The sequence below is a fragment of the Rhizopus delemar genome, genomic scaffold (assembly GCF_000149305.1).
Source record: "Rhizopus delemar RA 99-880 supercont3.2 genomic scaffold, whole genome shotgun sequence".
Classification (NCBI taxonomy): Eukaryota; Fungi; Mucoromycota; class Mucoromycetes; order Mucorales; family Rhizopodaceae; genus Rhizopus; species Rhizopus delemar.
In genome coordinates this window covers 1,667,194-1,682,808 of record NW_027137828.1, presented here as the reverse complement: position 1 = coordinate 1,682,808, position 15,615 = coordinate 1,667,194, and the positions used below count along the sequence as shown (strand labels likewise).

The 15,615-nt window shown below is 36.4% G+C and overlaps 6 protein-coding genes across 6 annotated transcripts; 2 read left to right on the top strand and 4 right to left on the bottom strand.

Annotated features, from left to right (window-relative positions):
• Nucleotides 1-56: 56 nt before the first annotated feature.
• On the bottom strand, nt 57-1,630 carry RO3G_02877 (uncharacterized protein; the record flags this gene model as incomplete). The annotated part of the gene is made up of 5 exons (XM_067657468.1): nt 57-901; nt 956-1,138; nt 1,189-1,309; nt 1,353-1,471; nt 1,522-1,630. 5 exons carry the CDS (start codon nt 1,628-1,630, stop codon nt 57-59), a joined length of 1,377 nt encoding a protein of 458 aa, XP_067513569.1.
• Nucleotides 1,631-3,407: 1,777 nt separating this feature from the next.
• On the top strand, nt 3,408-4,448 carry RO3G_02876 (uncharacterized protein; the record flags this gene model as incomplete). The annotated part of the gene is made up of 5 exons (XM_067657467.1): nt 3,408-3,481; nt 3,553-3,812; nt 3,998-4,029; nt 4,226-4,311; nt 4,445-4,448. 5 exons carry the CDS (start codon nt 3,408-3,410, stop codon nt 4,446-4,448), a joined length of 456 nt encoding a protein of 151 aa, XP_067513568.1.
• A 1,311-nt stretch (nt 4,449-5,759) lies between these two features.
• Nucleotides 5,760-6,689, bottom strand: RO3G_02875 (uncharacterized protein; the record flags this gene model as incomplete). The annotated part of the gene is made up of 4 exons (XM_067657466.1): nt 5,760-5,767; nt 5,853-6,073; nt 6,135-6,292; nt 6,420-6,689. 4 exons carry the CDS (start codon nt 6,687-6,689, stop codon nt 5,760-5,762), a joined length of 657 nt encoding a protein of 218 aa, XP_067513567.1.
• Nucleotides 6,690-7,848: 1,159 nt separating this feature from the next.
• RO3G_02874 (40S ribosomal protein S16) lies at nt 7,849-8,380 on the bottom strand (the record flags this gene model as incomplete). Its single annotated transcript, XM_067657465.1, has 3 exons — nt 7,849-7,896; nt 7,948-8,292; nt 8,351-8,380. The coding sequence occupies 3 exons, from the start codon at nt 8,378-8,380 to the stop codon at nt 7,849-7,851; spliced, it is 423 nt and encodes a 140-aa protein (XP_067513566.1).
• A 426-nt stretch (nt 8,381-8,806) lies between these two features.
• Nucleotides 8,807-9,923, top strand: RO3G_02873 (uncharacterized protein; the record flags this gene model as incomplete). Its single annotated transcript, XM_067657464.1, has 2 exons — nt 8,807-9,025; nt 9,159-9,923. The coding sequence occupies 2 exons, from the start codon at nt 8,807-8,809 to the stop codon at nt 9,921-9,923; spliced, it is 984 nt and encodes a 327-aa protein (XP_067513565.1).
• A 405-nt stretch (nt 9,924-10,328) lies between these two features.
• Nucleotides 10,329-15,297, bottom strand: RO3G_02872 (uncharacterized protein; the record flags this gene model as incomplete). The annotated part of the gene is made up of 7 exons (XM_067657463.1): nt 10,329-10,490; nt 10,537-11,595; nt 11,667-12,816; nt 12,880-14,740; nt 14,812-14,965; nt 15,020-15,175; nt 15,244-15,297. 7 exons carry the CDS (start codon nt 15,295-15,297, stop codon nt 10,329-10,331), a joined length of 4,596 nt encoding a protein of 1,531 aa, XP_067513564.1.
• Nucleotides 15,298-15,615: the final 318 nt, after the last annotated feature.

Below are 15,615 nucleotides of genomic sequence, written 5' to 3'. Positions count from 1 at the left end.
AGCATACATCTTTTTATAAAGAAACCATATAATATGTATATAAAGATAAATTATGTTCAATTTTCTTTAATTGACTCTAATAATACATGTCGAGAATGAATGCCTTGCTGTCTTCTACGTTTCGCATCAATCCATAACATAGACTCTGCATAAGTTTTTGGCAAAATACGTCGAAGTCTGACCTCGGGACTTCCTGTAACTAATGTAAAATGAAAAACATTTGTCACTTCTCTAGTATCCTTTTCAATATCAACAACTTCAGCCACAACGCGCACTTGCACTGTGCGATGAGGGAACCCTTCAGAGAGCACAATGTTTGATTTCAAATTAAGAAGAGTACCCACATGAACAGGCTTTCTAAAAGCGACCTCATCCATAGACAGCAAAACGGGTGACGATGATTTCATAAAAAGCGCTGTATTAGCATAAGCTAACTCATATGCACGGCGCATCAGGTAACCGCCAAAGATATTGTTGTGGATGTTTCTGTCTTGAGGTTGCATCAAAAAATTACTTTCAATCTTTGTGTCGCTCATCCATACCTTGTCTTTGGGTAAGGGTTGTCTTTCATCTGATGTGTCACTCGTGTATCTTGAGTATTCTAAAAAAACATCGTGTATCTCTAAACGTTCCGCTGGTGTGGGTGGTTGGCGGGTCAAAGAGGCCTCCTTTTCGCGCTTTTTTCTCAGTTTGGTTGCTTCAGCCATCTCAAAAAGGCGTTCTTCACCTTTAGAGGTCAATCGGAGAGGATTAACCTTGACCGGTTTTTGTGTGGCAGAATCAATGGCAACCATTGTAAAGCGAGTGGCCAAAACAGTATTCTTTCCAAGAACGCATAGAGTGTCTGGGTTTTCATTAGGTTCTGGAAGATCATCTCCACATGTTTCTGCTTTGATGAATACTGACAATGGCTGATGTTAGAAGATACAATATTTCATTTAAATAGCTTAATTACCTTCCATAGAGCTTGAACCAACATAAGTAACATGCCCACTTAATTTGTAGTTTATGATACCTGCCTCAGGTAAGAATAAATCAAATCTATCTACGCTTGCTGTAACAACAGTAAGAGGTGCAGCTTTAGGATCACCATTATCAATATGTTTATAAGCAATGGCACCTGCAAGTGCATCGAGATCTATTGAAAATATATGAGGTTTCCATTCGTATTCCATATTAGCTTTTTACCTTCTAAAAGCTTTCCAGTTCGAATTTTTCCATTCGAAAAAATGTATTCATCCAAAAGTACGGGATCAGATTTAAAAGGTAAATAATCTTCCATGTAGCTATCTTTCATCTTTTTATTGAACTTAATGAGCAATATATAAATTGAAAGCTTACAAAACATTTACCGTCTTTTCAATTAATAAACGAGGCTCAGATGAAGCAATAACAGGACGCTTGGATTCTCTTTCAAGTATTTTGTCTGCCCAAAATCCAGCTGGATGCACAGTAAAAGCACCATGTTTACCTAAAACGAGCTTTAATTATGCTGCCAAAATACATTTGGGAAAGGTTTACTCTCAGATCTTGATGAAACATTATACAATCGATGAAGATTATATGATTTATTTCTTAATTGTGAAGAAAGTGCTTTCTTCAGAAGATTTCTAGTTTGACAGATAAACATAATTAAAAAAAAAAGAAAAGAAGGAAATGTTTTGTGGAGGGATGCAAAGATTATTAAATATGGCATTTGAAATTCAGTCATGAAAAATTTAAGCCTTTTTTTTCATTTTTGAAAACAAAAATGTGAGCACAGTAAAGGATAAACTTTTCTCTTGTGTAATCTATCAGTTTGTGTTTCCATTTATTTTTTTAATGAACAATGTTTAGAACAAACTCAACGGTAGAGGGGTATTAGATTAGCTTTAATTGGTCGGAGCTAAACATTTAATACCTTTTGTGAGGATGTCACTTTATGGTCCCTATTAACTAGGACCCTGTTAAAATTTCTACATTATATTTTTTATAATTGACATGAGCTCTGACGATGTTTATGCAGCTATAGCAGAACGATTCAGCAAATTAGTATCTTCTTGCTTTGAAAGGCTTTAATCTTGAATATGACGAAGAAACCTACTATGTCAGGTCACTTTCTGGTCATAAAGTTATCAACCGAGATCGCATCGGGGATCATCTTCACTCATTGCAGATGACTTCTTGTAATCACCAACCTATGACAAAAAAAAAATTTTTGCTGCCGTTTCAGAATGTGTTGAAGCGTATTTATCAGTATTATTAAAGTCATTTAATTTAAGGATTACCGCTTTCTTCAGTATAAGTACAAGACTACTAGCAAAGCTAGATTTTTACCTTACCAGAAAATGGTAACTGCCACCCACCAGGTAGCTTATGAATACGGATATCACTCTGTGCACTTCAAAATCCATGATTACTCTGCCAACTGCGTTGATGAATATTTTTGTATGACAGAAAATTCAGCAATGTGATTGACGTTGCTTTGCAATGTTTATCGTAGTAAAATCCAGCTTTATTTAAACTAAAAATGCAATCATCCATCGACTTGTTGCATTCTCAATGTATAGATAACTCAATTGAATGCATTCTGAGGTGACATATAAGCGAGAAAGTTAAAGATCCATTATTAAGATGATTTACATATAGCGTTATACGAAAGATAATGATGTAACGCAATGCAGCAAACTTTGGCAACATTTGACTTTTATCGAACTTGTTCAAATCCAGAAAAATATAAACAAATACGCATAAACAATAAATATCACTCAAAGTAAATTTCTTTGCTTTTCTTTTATTTTACTTAACATCAAGAACAAGAAATCTCTGAAAGCATATACATTTCATTGTAATCCATTTTATTTTATCTTTTTATTTTACTTTACTTTACTCAAAACAATGTGATCCACTTAACAAGATCTTGTGGTCACTTATTACAAGCGAACTTATACTCAATCTATTGCTATTTTGGGAACCAAACACCATTCAAAACCTTGGTCTCAAGTAAAAAACCCTTTATAACAAGCCTACTTTATAGTATAAAACATCACAAACTTCAATCTCACAATAGGTCTGATAATTCCTATTAACTTTAATAGGGCCGCTAATAGGGTCCGTTGGGTGACAACTTTTTGATTCTGGGGTATTAAAGTTAATTTAATAGGGACCGTTGGGTTTGCTCTAAGGTAATCTACCATAAATTTATTAAATTACAACAATCAATTGCGGTTGGCCAAGTATGACTCTGAAAAAGCAAGGAAGTTAGCGAACAATCTGATGTATGACAAAGAAGGATTTAATGAAATGTTGTGTCAATCTATTTTAAACTTGTAAGATACTGTACATTGTTAGATTATTGTTAACCATTAACTTATTTTCTCAGTTTGACCGAACACAGTGCACCCCCCTCCCCTCGTTATAACAAGGATATGTTTACCAAGAAGTTCATCACTCCTTTGTTGTCTCCTTTTTTGAAAGAGACAAAGTATTTCAAGTTGTTTGGGTAAGGTTTCCCTTGTTACGAATAGGATAAGTATAACAGTGTTTTCTGAATGATATACTTTCTTTTTTTAGCAACGATGAACACTCGGAAGGAAGCAAGGAAAGAAGAGGAGCTCATGGAAGAGTACCAGACGGGGGTGTTAAAGTTGTATATAAAGAACATGGGCAACAAATCTTGCTTATGGAAATAAAAAGCCCAAAAGTGATAAGCGAAGATAAAATATACCATCCGGACTTTACGAAACTAGCCAACTTGATGAAGGACGAGGTGGACTTGATGTTGAGCAAGGATTTTCCGGAGGACACTCCAGTGTTTGGTATTTTAGTGGGAGGTAATAAAATTAAGTGCTCACAAGCCTTGTGAGAATGGTAAAATATCTGAGAAAGTTATTTTTAAGAGGTTGAAAAAAATCTGCGTAAGAGACTCTCTTTTAGTAATTACCAGACCGCTCACCCAACGGCTATGGTGCCTTTATTTAGATATTAAGAGAACAATTACTAATTACAACTTCAATAGGGCATAACGGTCGTGTGTTTGTGATGGACTTGGTATATACGAAGATATACCGGTTGTTTGAGATTGGCTCCTTCCTCATACCTCACAACCCTAAAGATTTGAACCGGCTTGATGACGTGTTTGACACTATGGTCAAACTAAATGTAATGTCCGTTTCTTTGTCGTATACAAAATGTATCATGGCTTTTTTTTTTTTTTTTTTACTAAACCATTTCTTTTTAAAATTAGGCATTAATGGGTGCTAGTGCTGCCAAATGCTTGAAAGTGCTACAAGTAAAATCTTCTCCTGGCACACCACCTAGAAGACGACAGCTGTATGTAAAATCATTCAGTTCACCAAAAAAAAACATTAAAAAAATGACAAAAAAAAAATAAAGTTCATTATAATTTATTAAAATTCGCTTCAATTCAGTTGAAATTAAGACGAACTATTTCAAAACACTACAGATGAAACACAAAAGTTCTGCCATCGTTCAGTGGCTCGAATATCGAAAGACGATATTCAAATGTTTATCTTATTATGTTTATTATTGATTGTGATAACGCAAAGTGAACACCATCCATAACTGGCTGTCAAATCAAGCAATGACTAGTTCACGTAACTCAATCATTGCAACAGCAGCTTGTATTAAAATTTTGAGAAAAGATTTCTAACGACAATATTAAAGAAGTGGGACATTTATTATCCACTTAAGCAAAATCTTTTATCGAGAATAATGTAATCAACGAACTTGCCAACGATTTGAAACTGCTCATCTAGGCTTTACCAACTGTATCCACAATGACTAGTGTATCACGAAGTTCCCTTTTTCGATAGTAAGTAATAATCGACGTGATTAGCCAAATCGATACAGTTTCATAGATTCAGAAATAAGCGCTTGATCTGTCAGCATCCATGCACATTCAAGGGGCAGATTATTGTTTTTGCTTAAGAATCTGGAAAAAAACTAAGTTCAACCATGGCCCAATATTACAACTGTTACGGTATTCGATATGTCACCTTACAATGCATTTAAGCTTAAGCCTCTTAAATGTTCATTGTTTTAAAACGGTTTTATTAAACAAATCTTACAAGAGGTTTTAACCAAAAATTAAACGATTAGTAAAACTGGATTGGCACAATCAATAAAAATTTTGAGGCTCATCACATAAGGAGTCAAAAGATCTGCAAGTGGCTGTTTAAGTCGAATATCTTATGTCATGAATCAGAAGCATATAAAATTAACCACGCCATCTGATGCAATAAACAATCATATTACATATTTCACTTGATCTATTGCTACATTTGCACAAATCAGTTTATCTTACAATAACTAACCATTGAATCCTCTATCACTGTATTTGTATCTCCCTATCTCATTGAATCCGGAACTAATTCAGTCAATTCTCGAATATCCAATCAAGCCTTTCTTCTGTAAATACATGTATCTAAGAAATATCTAGAGTGAAACCAGTTGTGATTCATATAATGATACACAGATTTCACTATATATGATTAATTATAAATAACCATCGATCTTTTGATTGAATTGAGTTCCCTGTCTAGTATATTATCAATTAATAGCGAATAAAACCTCATCTTTATTTTTGATATATTTGATATTTCTTTATTGTTATTAGCGTATTGAATAAAGCTGCAATAAATCTTAATCCCTGGAATTATCTATTGTTTTACTTATCTCTGATTTAAAGTACTGTGTTCAAATTCTCACTGTTCTAGCACTACCTTGTCTTATATCCAAGTGCGTCACATAGAATCGAATTACCCATCTGCTTATATATTATTGCTTGTACTAATAACATCACGTATACTGTATTAATTTTTGTCTTATCTTGTCTATACCTGACATCTTACCTGCATTGAATTGATTGAGCGATAACTCAAGCGGATGACTTGTTTTCTTGAATTTCTTTGTAGCTTTATTCTGTCTTCTCTTGAACCCTGATTTGGTTTCAGAATTGGTTGGGCGGCTAAGGCAAACTGGGCAGCTACTAGTACTTCTCAATTCAGGTGGAATTTTCTTGAAGTTGCAGACAGCAGCCAGATCCTGATCATAGAATTTTGCAGAAGAGTGGCTGTTGCATTTAAGAAGTCCATTACATGTCACGATTGGTCGTTTTTCCCGTCGGTATATACTTGGGTCTTCCGACTTCGTTGCTGTAATATAAGCATAAGAGATCTTCATATTGTGTTCTTGCTTCGATATAATTCGCAAATAGCACAATGTTGATGGCTGATGATTTTGTTTTGCTGAGCGTTTCTTCAACCAAACGTACATTCTCAGATCTTTTTTTCTTTAAAATGTCGTGATCATTCTGTTCTACTGTTGTTCGAATCGTAATATTTGCTTGTTCTGCACTGTGCTACCTGTTTGACAGCACTGCATTGTAATACAAAGGGTACGGTCTTCCACAACTTTACTCTATTAAAATAATAAAACACAGCTTTGTGCTTATCTGTATAAACGTTGTATTTTCGACTAGTCACCGCTTCTGCTGCCTCCTCCATGCGTACATCCAATTCCTCTGTGGGTTCAGCAAGAAAGCGATTTCGAGAAGACCTGTATTGCGTTAGGGTGAATAAGATTCCAAGATTGTAGGGATCAAATTCTACTTCGAAATCCATCGCCTCATTTCCGTTTTCACCAACAATGTTGCCTTTGCCATCTTTATAAAAGAAATTAGAGCTCATTTTATTGTTTTAAAAATGGTGGAATTAAAAAACTAATCGAAGACAGGAAAATTGTATTTTACCAAAAGCGAATTTTGGCATAACAAAAGCAAAAATTGAGGGTGGAGGTATTGTAAAAGTATAGAGTACAATGTATATGGTATATTCCGTTTACACGACTAAACAGAGCTTATACTGACTGAAATATCTAGTGTATCCTGAGAACAATGTAATTCTGTCCATTATAAAGGTATAACGTGACGGACAAGTGCAACTATGCTGGTTTTAAAGCATTTGAGAGATAATCAAAGTACATTCCCTGCATATCCATAATAAACTATTGCATTTTATGTTGCTCGGCTAAGAGATGTTAGTCACTATTAAACCCTAGTCTTCATATTTATCTTATGGGTAAAGAAGAAAAGACAGAAATACTCATTTATTCTGATAAGGCAGAAGAAGAGCTATTTCTGTTCTTTAAGCTTAATCAACAACTAATTCTACATGTTGTTAGTATTTTAGGTCAACAGCCACTTCGAATTTGTCTGCTTCCACAACATCTTTCTATTTTTTTTTGTTATGAAGACAAATAGAGGTTGTCTTCACCAAGTATCATACTTACGAATTAGCTATCATTTATCCCTGAAACCCACCAATTCATCCAACATATTTTACAGAAAACATCTCTATTAGAACATTGTAAGCTAAGAATATTTCCCATTTCAAATCATTATTGTTGCAGGTGATGAATAGAACTTAAGCTGATATCTAAGATGACAGCTATGTCCTTTACAGAAATTATTTTGGCTATTAGGCTGATGAACTGCACAGTTTGATAGAATGTATAACTCTTGCATCTTTTTTAATTTTTTTGAGCATCTTTTTCATTATCTTCATATTTAATTAAGGATTTGTGAAGACCTTCAGCTTCTCTTATTTATTCTATTTTTTTTTTTGGCCAAATTTTGTGACAAACATAGTACAATCCAGATCAACTATGTTGTTTTTTTCTCGTGCACGCTAATGTAACTACCTCTAATATATTTTTCACGCTGTTTTTGTTTTGCTTTCACACGGAATAATGCTTTATTTTTTAACAATAGAGAAACTCTAATGAAATAAGATGAATAACAGCTGTATGTAATCCATTCCCCAAAGTAAAATGAATATGACTGTCCCTTTAACGGTAGGACTTTTGGTAACGGGCACGGGCACCGGGACCAGCGAACTATCAATTATGTTAATATATAATTTCCTGGTACTCATTTCTCCTTTTTACCTTCTTGGGTTCACAGCGACGAGGATCGGCGACAAGAAGAGTACGATCGTATTGAATAAGGATTTCCTTGATTTCCTTCTTAGCAGCTTCATCAACGTACTTTTGGTAGAAAGCAACAATAGCTTTGGCAAGAGCTTGACGAATGGCATAAACTTGAGAAACGTGACCACCACCGTGAGTACGGATACGGATGTCAACATTAGCAAAACGTTCTTCACCCAAGAGGAGGATGACTTCGTAAACCTTGAACTTTAAGATCTCGGGTTCAAGGAGCTCAAGAGGAGAACCATTGATACGAATGAGACCACGTCCACGCTTACAGTGGGCAACGGCGGTGGCAGTTTTCTAATGTATATTATTTAATATCGCTCCTTATATTAGTTGTTCATCTAATGTCTTTTACCTTGCGGCCGAATGTTTGGACAGCTTCCATGTTGGTACTAAACAAAAAGGATTGGTGAGATTATTGCATTTACTTTTTGCCTTTTTGGATGGATGGATAGCATACCTTTGGATAGAGAGAGGGGACAGATTTTGTGTCCCTTCCTCTCTATCGTTATCTTGGTGAGTTTGTTTGTGTCTTTAAAAAAGGCCGCCGGACAGTCGAGCAATTCCGGTCCGAATTTTTTGATGAACGTTTTGACTTCATTATATACTAGTAGCAAATTGAATTTGCCCAGAAAGCACTTTGTATATTTTGGCGAAATTCTTATCTAGAGTTTGAAATTTTGATTTTTCTTTCATACAACAGAAAGTTTGAGCATTTTACTTTGTTTCCTTTTACTGAGTGCTACAACTGAGTTTTCACAATAAAGCTGTAAGCATAAATTCCAAGTCACGCTTTTTTTTTCTTTTCACCATGTCAGATTCAAACTTAAACAAAACACTTATTGTTGGCATAATCACTGGTTCAATATTAACCATACTTTCAACTAGTCTCATTTCTCATTTGAGTAAAGAAGAGAAGGAGGAGGATGTTCCCACGACAGACATTGTTGAAGGTGTGGATGGTTTAATTGGTAACACGCCTTTAATGAAAATAAGAAGTCTTTCTGAAGCAACTGGTTGTACTATTCTGGTAAGTTTTGTTTTGTTCAACGAGCATGTTATTTCGATAAGGAGAAATAACAAACAATGTAGGGAAAAGCAGAGGTAAGGCAACAGAAAAGGAATTGAAAACAAGCCCACTTTCGCTCTGACACAAATCAAAGTTTCTTAATCCTGGTGGTAGTTCGAAAGATAGAGTTGCACTTAACATGATTAAAACAGCTGAAGAAAAAGGCATCTTGGTACCCCACACAGGCAGCACTGTTTTTGAGGGTACGGTTGGATCTACTGGTATCTCGATTGCTATGATTGCTCGAGCTAAGGGATACAAGGCGTGGATCGTGATGCCAGACGACCAAGCCAAAGAAAAATATCAGCTACTTGAGAAATTGGGTGCTACAGTAGAAAAAGTCAGACCAGCTAGCATCATTGATAAAAAGCAGTTCGTCAACCTAGCCAGAGATCGTGCTTTAAACTTTACACATGGAGAAGCCAAAGGATATTTTGCAGACCAATTTGAAAATGAAGCCAATTTCAGTGCACACTATCAGCGCACAGGGCCTGAGATATATCGTCAGACAGGAGGCAATATAGATGCTCTTGTGCTAGGAGCAGGTACAGGTGGTACCTTGTCAGGCGTGAGTTGCTATTTGAAACAACATATTTCGAAATTAAAAATCTTTTTGGCTGATCCGCCTGGGTCAGGGTTATATAACAAAGTAAAATACAATGTGATGTATGCACCTACTGAGCAAGAAGGAACAAGAAGAAGACATCAAGTTGATACAGTAGTAGAAGGCATCGGTATTAACAGATTAACAAAAAATTTCGATAAAGGCAGGCATCTCCTCGATGATGCATTTCGTGTAACAGATGAAGAAGCTATAAAAATGTCAAGATATCTTGTGCGTGAAGATGGTAAAGAATAGTAATGAAATGAAAAAGAAGAAATGTGATGCTTAATGCAATTTAAATAGGACTATTTGTGGGCAGCAGCTCAGCAGTCAATTGTGTTGCAGCGGTAAGAGCCGCAAAGAAACTTGGACCAGGGCATGTTATTGTTACTTTACTGAATGACTCTGGTCAGCGTCACTTGACAAAATTTTGGAGCGATGAATACCTTAAAGAACAGAATATTCATGTAGAATTAGATCCAAAAGAAACTTTACTTGATTTTGTCAAATAATAAAAAAGAATTGAAAAACGTTGTTGGACATCATGTTTCACAGCTAACAAAGCAATCACATGTAACTTTTAGAGTAAGAGAAAAAAAGAAAAAGAAAAAAAAAAACTAGTATTTACTATTTACAACGAATAAGAGTATACAAAACTATTTATAATAGGCCATTTGGCTTTTCTACTAATCCTTCCACTTCTGAATAAATTTGAAGTGCTCTTAATATATGTGATGGGTCCAAATCAATTGCCTCTCCCAACTTTTCTAATACGTTTGCAAATCTACCAACTTTCTTCAAATACAAAGATGACACGGCATTCTATTAGAGAATCATATTAGATTAAAAACATTATACTCTTTTTTACGTTATTAAATACCTCAATACGAGCAACAAAGTTTTCAATCAGTACAATCATTTCTTCATCTGAAGCAGCTTCTTCTACACGCTTATGTAATGCTTGAGAATATTGAAACAAGGCAGTAGCTCTAGAAGAATTAGCAAGGTGACCTGTAGTAAGACACTCTAAACGAGCTGTTATGCTGCTGAGAGATGCCACAAGGGAAGCATCAATTTTTCGGTTGATAGGACGCGTGAAGGGAGTGGTGGAAGAGCTTGCACGACGGAAAGATGTCTCAGTTACATTTGTCTGAGGAGTCACCGTTAATGATGCTATAATTGGGGAAGCCTCATTTTTTTCGAGTTCCATACGTCCTGCCAATTGCTTTGGGAACACAAGGCTAAGCATCTCTGGTGTTTCTAAACCTTTTAAACGGTGCTCACCCAACTCAACAATATGGAATCCAAGTCGTTTGAGTTGCTGAATATCACGATTAAGTGAATGTGATTTCACTCCAAGCATATTACTTCCTGGTCTCGTCTTATCCTCTCCAAGCACACCAGGCATTTCTCTTAATGCGGCAATCACATCAGAGGAAATACATATTTGTCCACCATCAGCTGCGTTACATATTCTGCTTGCTTTATTTACCACAGGTCCAAAGTAATCCATTCGCTTTGTGATCGGATTGCGTTCATAGACTGGTGTGCCAAGATGGATGCCCATACGGACCGAGAGGCCTCGATAAATGATTTTATTCTCCTTTTGTATCTCACGTCCTTCCTCCGTCTCTAAAATCCCTGCCGGCCAATCGGCCTCCAGCAATTGAAGTTGTACAGTAAAACACCAAAGCAGAGCAGCAATCGTATCTTGAAAACAGACCATAAATGCGTCACCTTCTGTCTTGACTTCATATCCGCCAATGCTGCGGAGCGTGCGGCGCATGACAGCATCATGAATCTTGATAGCCGAGCGCATATTTTCAGGCTGTGTATCCCAAAGCAAAGTAGAGCTTTTAATATCTGTAAAGACAAGTGCTACCTGATTCGTCGGTGGAGGTACTTCTTTATCAAGCCGTGCCAAAGTCTAAGCAAAAAAAAAAAAAAAAAAAAAAAAGTTAGTAATTTGTATTTAGACATAAAAGCGGTGAGTATTACTGAGTCACTAGGGAATTCATCCTTAAGACGACGTTTGGTTTTTGCCATAACACCGGGTGTACCAATGCTTTCTTCCATAAGCAAGCCTCCTTCGTTGGTAGTCGATCGATTTGTACCACGAAAATTTCTACGCTTGTTTTGTTTATTAAATAAATCGCCAACACCAATAATCATGACCATTATGTTACTGTCAGCACCGTAAGTCAGAGCAAAATCTCGCAGCTTTTGTGCAGCAATCATCAAATCATCTTTCTCAGTTCTAGCAATATCCACTGCAGTTTGATAAGACATCCTGTCCCAAAGTCCTCGAGAGGCCATAATAACAAACTCGTCATTTTCCTCCAATTCGATCGTCGAGATAAATGGATTGGCGTTTACAACAGGAATGAGATGATAATAACCAAAACTTCGAGACACATTGATTTCATCATTTAATAAACCTAAATTTGAAACAAACCCACCGGCAGCACGAATACGAGAAATCTCGCTAGGATGAAGTGGAATATGTTTCTGCGTGATCTCATGTGCTTGCCCATTATTACGTGATAGAATAGCTAGCGTATCTCCTACGTTAGCCACGTACAACTTGGTACCTGCGATATAACAGATCAAGCCGGAGGCACCCATCTCTTTATCTTCCGTATCCATAGATCCAAATTCTTTTTCAAGCGCCAAAAAGGTCCTGCGAAGGGCCGAAACGATCGTATCACCTTGTTTGGTCTTTTGAAGCTCATTGGTAAAGAACTGGTTAATGTTATCATTCAGGAAATAAGTCAAGCGACATCCTGTCTTGCTGTATTTACGTCCATCAAACAAGCCTAATAGACACTGGTCATTTTCGTTGCGGAATTTTGGCATTACCAAGTCCCAAGTAGACAGATGATCACTAGGGCCAAGCCAATCGGCAACTCCATATCCCATTCCGTTCACCTCTGATGGCGATGTACGTACACGACGATCATGATACTCTTCTGGCGTTGTGACTCCCAGGATTGTGACATCCATCAGACCCAACGTACGTAACCGGGAAAGCGCGCTAAAATCAGACAAATTTCTTTCTTTAGGATTATGTGATTCTGGATGAGATGGCTTAATCTCCAATCGTTTGTTGCCCGACAAGTTGAGATATTTAAGCCCCAAGTTCCAATTCCTAATATTAAGAAAAAAAACTCGTAAGATGTATGCATGTTTAAGATGTATTGTTTTTCTTTACCAGTTCCAGTCATATGGCCAGTTTGATATGTTGTACTTTAAGAAATTATTACCGACATCCAACACAAGCAACTTTCGCAATTTACCAATCTCAGCAGGCAAGGTCTGTAGCTTGTTTCCATTCACTGCCAAAACACGAAGGTAAGCAAGTTTTTCGATATCATCTGCAGGAAGTGAAGCAAGGTGGTTGCCTGATAGATAAAGTTCATAGAGCTGAAGATGACAAAGTCCATCAGGAGGAATCTCATAAAGGTCATTAAAACACAAATTCAATGTTCGAAGCTCAGAAAATAAAGAGAGTGGAGACCAAATGTCATCTGTAAATCGGTTGTCACCCAAATAGAGAAAGCGGAGAGTTAAAGAGAGTGGAGGAGGATGGTTTCGGGGGTTGTCAAAGAAGGAGGGGGGATTGAAGTTTGTTGCAGATTGAAATCCGTTAGGAGATATCGTAGGTGGAATGTTACTTGTGTCGCATGGGTGTGTTGGCAGACATTCATTTGAAGGCGTAGGCGGTGCAGTTCCTTGTCCAGAATGAAAGACGATAGGAGGCGCAGAGGAGGATGGTGTTCCCAAAGAAGAAGTTCCAATAAATGGTTCTGGGAAAACTTCTAACAAGTTGGAAGAGCAGTTCAACACGCATAAGGACACACAAAGCCAGATGTCCTTTGGTAGTGCTTTTAGGTTGTTGTTTTGTACGTCCAACGTTCTGAGCTCTGTCAATTTCGAAATATCAGACGGCAATATTTCCAAATTGTTGCTCTGGACTGACAGTCGCTGAAGTTTGCTTAGAAGAGTTATACTATTTGGCAGTACAGTAAGCGTATTGCTATCAAGAACTAAGGATTCAAGTGCTGGTAGATGTATATAGAGGTCATCAGGCAATGATGGTAGCTTGCAGTTACCTAGGTTAAGATCTGTCAACATGCATCGATCACAAGCTACTGTGAACTGTGTGAGGTGGTTTTTGGACATTTTAAGCCGTTTAAGATATTTGAAGCCATAGTTTACTACACTCATCGCGTTATAATCCACAGATATACGATCTAACTTGTCCAAATCATGCAAAACTTCCATGTCAGATATTTGATTTTGTCGGATATCAAGGCCTTTTAGGTTTTTCAATTTAGAAAAGCCTTGTGGCAGGCTTCCACTAAGACGATTAGCAATAGCAAAGAGAAATGTGAGCTGAGTTAAGTTGCCAATTTCATTAGGGATTGACGATATTCGGTTGAAGCTGATGTCAAGATGAGATAAGGTGCGAATCTCGCAAATCACTTCTGGGAATCTTGTGAATGAATTATTGGATATATGTAATGCAGTAAGGTGCTTAAATTTGGAAAAGCTATCAGGTAATGATGACAAGCGATTGTTGTAAGCCCGTAAAGATTTAAGGTTGCCTAATTCTTCAAGACGCGTGTGCTGCAAATCAATAATTTGATTTCCAGATACGCTAAGATATTCCAAGTTGGGAATATAGCGAATAGAAACTGGCAAAGTCTTGTATTCGTTGTTATTCAACCAAAAGTGCTGCAAATTTTTACAGAGCTGTAGGAAATCCACAGGAATTTCTATAAGCAGATTTTTTGATAAATCAAGCGAAGTCATTTCTGCGGCATATTTGTACAAAAAGACTGGTATTGTGGATAAATTTTTTCCACTAAAGTCTACGCGGTCGTATGATTCACCTTCTCTTTCTTCTTCTTGCACAATGGATATGGCGCTTTTTCCAAATTTGAATCGATACAAGTAAGAATTGTCCTCACGTCCAATGTCCTCAATCCTATCTTCCTCTGTATAACCTATCTGCTCTAGCAATGTCTTTTGTATCTGAATAGGATGCTCATAAAGTTGAATAACACGCTCTATAATATAAAAACTGGTTGATATGAATCAATTCCATAAAAAAAAAAGAAAGGAGAGAAAATAGCCTTACCTAAATTGCCTCTAGCAAGTGTCAATCTATATTTGCTTAGATCTTGTAAAAAGAATTTCCCGGCCAGTCTTTGAATCAGATCATTTGTAGTTGTATTCAAAGGAGCAATTAAAGTACCAAACGTACCATCAGGTCGAAATATTCGAATACAATACTAAGTATAGAAATATAAGGTTTTGCTCATCTACATATCAACATATTTTCTTACATTTTTATTTGGCACATTCCAAGTTTCGTGTTCACTCACAGGGAAATAGTCAGCAGTTGCTTGAGGGTTAAATAAATCTAAATCCTCTTCGTCTGGGGGTTGTACTGCCCAACTGCCCGGAGGAGCCCAATGCTCACTAGATGGATCTGCAGCTTGCTAAATAAAGAAATATCCCGAATTGAGCTTACATTCATAAATAATATGCATTTCTAAATAATTTTTACTTGTGATATTGAGGATTTTTCGTTATGATACTGAGGATTAAGAATACCCTCCATCCTATTGAAGTTTTGGTCCACTATAATAAAGCTCTTATTTACATTTTCACTTTCTTTTTTTATATATTTTAGCTTTTTTTTTTTTTTTTTTTTTTTTGCTTTTGTAATTGTGAATGCTTACATTCAATCATCTAAGAAAAAAGTAAGCATATATGATATATATGTTTGTATATATTCATAGTATCATCTCTAACCTGTTCATTCTTCCATTCGTCAGTGTGAAGCTCAGCATCTTTACCCTTTGAGTGGTTCGAACTTGCAGATCTCTTTCTCTTTTCTCTATCATTAACAAGCATTGATGCATCTATATGACTTATA